Source organism: Salarias fasciatus, chromosome 7, assembly GCF_902148845.1.
Source record: "Salarias fasciatus chromosome 7, fSalaFa1.1, whole genome shotgun sequence".
Lineage (NCBI taxonomy): Eukaryota > Metazoa > Chordata > Actinopteri > Blenniiformes > Blenniidae > Salarias > Salarias fasciatus.
The window spans coordinates 8,790,159-8,796,351 of NC_043751.1; the positions used below are offsets into that span (position 1 = coordinate 8,790,159).

At 41.0% G+C, this 6,193-nt stretch overlaps 1 protein-coding gene across 1 annotated transcript in view; it reads right to left on the reverse strand.

The window, feature by feature from the left end:
• dnajc24 (DnaJ (Hsp40) homolog, subfamily C, member 24) overlaps positions 1-2,681 on the reverse strand; it is a 3,126-nt gene extending 445 nt beyond the window's left edge. Inside the window, exons 1-4 of the mRNA XM_030096719.1 lie at positions 2,623-2,681; positions 1,228-1,328; positions 828-963; positions 1-66 (exon numbers count right to left, since the gene is read on the reverse strand). The exon at positions 1-66 is cut by the window's left edge and continues 3 nt beyond it. Coding sequence (XP_029952579.1) covers positions 1-66; positions 828-963; positions 1,228-1,326 — 301 coding nt within the window. The 5' untranslated portion in view covers positions 1,327-1,328; positions 2,623-2,681. The remainder of the gene's footprint in view (positions 67-827; positions 964-1,227; positions 1,329-2,622) is intronic.
• Between the last annotated feature and the right edge of the window lie 3,512 nt (positions 2,682-6,193).

Genomic DNA, 6,193 nt, shown 5'->3' on the forward strand with positions numbered 1-6,193 from the left:
GGTCCCAGCTCATGTCCTCCAGAAACACGGTGGAGTCCTCCGGCCAGTCCTGTTTCAGCTCTTGTGCTGGGAGAGAAGCACAATGTCTTTATTGAATAAAGGATGTGCTTCAGTTTTATTCAGTCATAAGAAATTATGTTCAAACTCCAGATTTACACTCACAAATGCTGCAAAGCTTTTATATGTCTGGAATTCTCTCAAGACATCATGTCATGATTGAGGCAGACGGATAAAATTTGAAGAATGTGAGTGTATCTCAGCTGTTAGATGTTTCTTAGATGATTTTTGGATTGTGGAGACTTCACTCAGTGTAAACTGGACTTAACACAAGGGCTGAACGATTTATCCTTCTCTGATTGAAATCAAAAGCTGCACATTATAGCCGTGCTCCTTGCTGACCCAGGATCTGTTCTCTAACTCGACCTACCAGCCTCGCTGCTTCATCAGACACAGCTTCTGTCCAGGCGATGACATGCAGACTCAGGAAAAACAAACTGGTGTCCTAGCTTATGTTAGCATCTGCCACTAACTGGGATGGTTGGATGGTGCAGAGCTGGGTCTCATACTCAATGAGCCTCGCCTCCAAAGCAAACAAACACCCACATTCAGCACAGGTACCGTTTTCACTGATGGAGGATGAAATGGAAAAATTGTCTCCTTTTGTTCTTGTGCATGTTTCTTTGTATTAAATACATGTTGGAAGTAAGTCTTTTAGCGTTCATCCTCTCCGAATAGATCTTTTCCTACAGTCGCTCAGCCAGAGTGAACACCTCTCAGTAGACTGACAGATGTGATGGCCCTGACTTGTTGCTTGTGTTGCAGCTCACCTCTCCTCTGCAGGTCGTACTGCCTCCTGCTGTCCGGGTCGCTGAGAATCCTCCAGGCTGCGTCCACCTGCAGGAACCTCTGCAGAGAAGACTTGGTCTCTGACGGGCTCTCCCCCACAAGACGGTCAGGGTGGTACTGCCACAACACACACACACACACACACACACACACACACACACACACACACAGAAACATTCAGGATTCTCTCATCTGTGCACTAATCACTGCTCCACAAGGAAACATTTAACAAGACAATAAAAAAGAAGCAGGTAAATCATGTCTCCATGCAGCGTAGCTACATTTAACATCTATAAATCATAACAGGACTGCTGGAAACTTTTCAGAAATGTTGCATTTCCCCCATTTCCATAGAGACACACACACAGAGCAGGGTTTTACCTGTAGGGCCAGCTGCTGGTACCTGTGTCGGAGCTGCTGCACTGAGTCTGAGGGGCTGGCTCCCAGCACGGCGTACAGGTCCTCGGCTGGCTCACACATGCCTGATGAGCACACAAAATATCACAAGAGGTATGAGACAGAGATCACACAGGCTCAAGTCTGACACCAGTGTCTCAGAAGTGACCGAGACCTCAGAGCTCATGCTGATAAAATACAAATCAAAGGAAAGTAAAGATAAATTTTCAGTTTTGCTGAACTTTGTGAGGCTACTAATTTATTCCACATTATCACAATAAAACTGGTTCGTTTGGTAGAGCTGTCCTCTTTCGGGTCTTGCCGAGTGTGTGTGTGTGTGTGTGTGTGTGTGTGTGAATGGGTGAATGAGATTAATGATGGTGGAAAAGTGCATTACGAGTGAAATCCATTGATCATTTCATCATTCACATTAAAAAAAAGCAGTAAGGTAGTTTGCAAGAAAATATAAGACACTACAACACTACTGCAAGACGTACAGCGGAATGGGATTTTCTTCTCACAAGTCATCCTATGATGTAGACATGTCACCCAGAATAACAAAAATATAAAATTAAAAAAATGTGTCAAACAAAACACAATAAAAATAGAGAATATAGGCAAGAAAAACACTGCAGCATTTTAAAATATAAGTTATACAACTTTAATGTGCATTATCCAATACAATATACCCTGAAATGTGTAAAATATAGTACAATTTACTCATGTATCATATTGATATAACACACCCTTAATGTGGAATATACAATACAGTTTAACCATGGATATGCAATAACACAATATACCCTGACATGGGAAAAACAAACTGAATAAACTCTGAAATGTGCAATACACAATACAATATAGCCCTAAAAGTGCAATATTTAATAAAACATGTCCTGAAATGTGCAATATCTACTCCAATACACCCCTGAAACGTGCAATAAATAATAAAACATGATGAAATGTGCAGTACTCAATATAATAAACCTCTGAGCAATGTACTCCCGAGTGTGCAACATCCAATACCGTGAAGCCCCAGAATGGCTGGAATGATCCACATGAAGGACATTCAGGCGTGAGAACTGACGGAAAACGTCATTAGTGATTTCTGTTTACGTCTTTAGCGGACGTATCAGCACAGAGTGTATCATTCTAAAGCTGCTTGTCGCTGCATGAGAGTGAAGGAAGAGTAAATAAATGTTAAATAAAGCAAAACGTGGAGACAAACCAGCGGTGTAACACTGAGCATGACCCCCCCTACAACGTGCTATAAGCTACATGAGCTAACATTTAAGTCACTTTGGGTGATTTCTATCTGCATTTCGCTCTCTTATTGCCGTGTCGTGTGCATATATATTAAAAAAATTACTATGAACATACCTTTTCTTAGATTACCGTTAACTCCGTCAGCTGAGGTGCCTCCTGCTGTCGAACTGTGTTTTGAGTATCTAAAAAATCAGTCCGTGTTCATGAGTTCCGCCGACAGAGGAAAGTTCCGCTGTGGACCTGACGTCAAGCGTGGCCGCCATCTTTGGTGGGTCACTACTTTTTTTTATTTAGTTATTTTTTAATACTTTATCTCAAAAACATATCATATGCAAATGGGAAGACATTATACGGAGCAAAAAATAAACTTATGCAAAACAAAAAGTGAAAAGATGTCACGGGGAAAAAGAAAACAGAGAGGGAGAGAGAGAGAGAGAGAGAGAGAGAGAGAGAGAGAGAGAGAGAGAGAGAGAGAGAGAGAGCCCAATAACAGTCAAAATCATGTATAAGAATCACAAATCAGCCATAATTTTGATGCCATTTATTATCACAAAAACATGAGAAAAACTGTACTATTCATAAAGCTCAGAAATAACAAAGTTTCCTCAGAGCATTCAGATTCAGATTCTATTTTACAATTGTAGTTTGTAGATATTCTACAAACTAAATAATTTAAATTTAAATACACCATAATCTTACTTATCCATTCAACCAAATTCGCAATTACGTCTGGTCTTTTATTCTCTCTACTTATCAAACAAATAGCGACTATCACACTCCATCTTCCTGATCATTGTCAACTGTCTCTGAAAAATGCAATGAGCCCCCGGAGATATACACACAGCTATTTTTAACTGATGAGACATGGATACAATTTCAAATCTTAATCGACATTTTGAGATTCTTTTCTTTGATTCTTACTTTTTTCTTTTTTTTTTTTTTTTCGGGAAAAATATTAGAGTCACTGATGATAATATTCATCAAAGACATTTTATTTCCATGACTGTATCGATTGATATGTGAACATGTGAGAAGAGCAGGGTCCCCTTGAAACATATAAGGAGTTTTTGCTCTAGCACTCATCTGGTGTTGTGCTGCTACAACATCGATATAACATGCTCAAAGTCATATTTAATGACTGTATTTCACAATAACTAAACATCTACATGTTCCAAACATTTTAATCAACATTAAATTATATTTGTCACTTCACCCTTCAGAAATCCAGTCAAAGAAGACAAAGAGTCTGAAGAAAAGTTCACTGGTTGTGTGAGTTTATGGGCTGAAGACTGAACCTAAACACATTTACCAGCCAATAATGTGGGGTTAAACATGACCCACTGACCGTGCAAGTGTGGCCCTGGTCCTTTAGGGAACAAACCAAGTGCTGTTGTTTTTTTAGGTTCCTAACCCTTGTCTGACTTACAAGCGTATACAAATTATTTAACAAGATAAATGAGCAGCATGCTATAATTTGACATTATTCTGAACAGCAAGTTTTATATCTAGAATATCAAGGACTCCAACAGGGTTTACATTCTACCAAGAAACCCATTGGAATAAAGAGGAAAATAAAAAATACCTCAGGGAATGGGTTGAGCAGGTACATTTTACATCTTATTCTTCAAATAAAATGGGTGCAATTATATTAGTTCTTAGATTGTTGCCATTTACAGCCAAAGACAGTCACTAAGATACAGACAGAACAGAAGGACAGTTCTAGTAAAAGGAGAACTGGATAGAGAATCAGTTTTGACTCATACAGTTAATGTAGACCAAGCAGGGTTTATAAAAGGCCACACTTCATCAAATAATAAGCTTAATTAATATTATTCACTAATCAATTTTCACCAAACTCCAAGTGCTACAGTAACGATGGATGCAGAGAAGCATTTGATCGTACTGAGACTAAACACATGCCTGAAATGACTGTGTCAAAAGATTTGGCTCAATTTTCAGATTTTGCACGATGGCTACAGCTTTCAAAACAAGATGCCTGCTGCCTGAGTCTCAACTGATGGTCTCATTTCTGCCCAGTTTCACCTGAAGCGAGGGGTTCACCACAGTCACCTCTATTGTTTTCTTTATCCGTAGAGCCAGATCGGATTGCTACAATTTTGAAAATGTGCAATTAAAACAATGGAAAAAAAAACAAACAAAAAAACATTACAAACAACAGATTTCATTTTGTTCTTATCTCATTCTTTGGGTTGCAGCCTTATCCATGGGGGTAAGAACAGGGGGATTTGTCTCTGTGAGCCAACCACTGCACCACCAGTGGTTGGAGGAGGGCACCGATGTCACAATGTGCTGCCGCCAAGTTTCTGAAAGTGCAGCCAAGAACCACATGCTGAGAAACAATCCAAAATATTAGAGCTGAAAATGATGTGTTAATTGAAATGGGAGCTGAACAGATGAAGTGACACCATGACACCGTGTCGAACTGACTTCCTGTCTGCCACTAATACGTGGCTCCTAACGAGGCCACGGAGGGATCGGAGCAGGAGCAGCCGCGGACACGGCCGGACAGCTCTTTCTTTCTCATTTCAGTGAACGAAGACTTCATTAGACAAGTGATCAAGCTTTCACTCTCAGCTGGGAAGTCTGAGTGATACTCCAGGAGTGACACAGTTCAGCAGCCCTCTCCTAACACACACTCACACACACACGTCTGCAGGCAGTTTGGGGATTCAAGCACATTTTTTGACTGCAGAGGAAACTAGAATAAACACATGGCTGGCACAGTGGTTGTCTCTCAATAGGAAGGTTTCAGGTTTAAATCCCCATCTCTCCATGTCAATCTGTCAAAGTGTCCTCGAGCAAGACACTAAACCTGTCAGGTCTCCATCTGTCCCGTTTGATACTCCGTGTGTGTGTGTCTCACCTCTGTGCTTCCTTCTCTGTGAATATGATTAACAATAAAGAACTCTGGGGACCACTCAAGTGGTGGAGAACCAATCCATCGTCCATAGAAAACCCCACAGCAGTAACATTTACTTACAACCTTATTTTGAATCTGATTTTTTCTTTTATTGTCATTGTCATGGTAAATATGTTCAGAGCATTCTGGTAAAAATAAAAAAAATCCTTCTCCCTGTCCCATAAAGATTCCTGTGTAAATAAGCACAATATAGATTATATCCAATGCAAGTGTAATGAAAAGTGATAGTAGTACTGCAGCTTCTGGAGCAGGGTTCCTCAACTGGTGGGTCACAACCCAAAAATGTGTCACAGACCTGGTTGCATTGGGCCTTTGCCAGGGAAAAGCTGTTCAGTAGAAAAATCCTGAATTTACAGAGCCTCGTCAATTCACTCTCCTGAACAGTAGTTGGCGGTAATGCATCATTTCGCTTCACAGAAGAAGAAACTCAGGCATGACGTCGTCGATATGAGATCTTGGTAGTGACAATGTACGAGTGTTTTATCACACACTGAAGGAGTCGTCCCAACAGGTCTTCTTGGTGGTGGTACTGCGGAGGGAAAGTCTCACCTGGTGTGAGCTCAGGACGAGGCCAGGGTCAGAGGGGAGGCAGTGCAGGGTCACCGTTCTCCCTGTCAAAACCAGCAGTGAAATAAATTAAGTCTCCAGGTGTGTTGGGGTCCGCTGAGGTGGGTGTAAGTCACTTCTGATAGTCCGTGATCGTCTGGTTACCCTCTCACACCTGCCGGAAAACAGGGGAGGGTT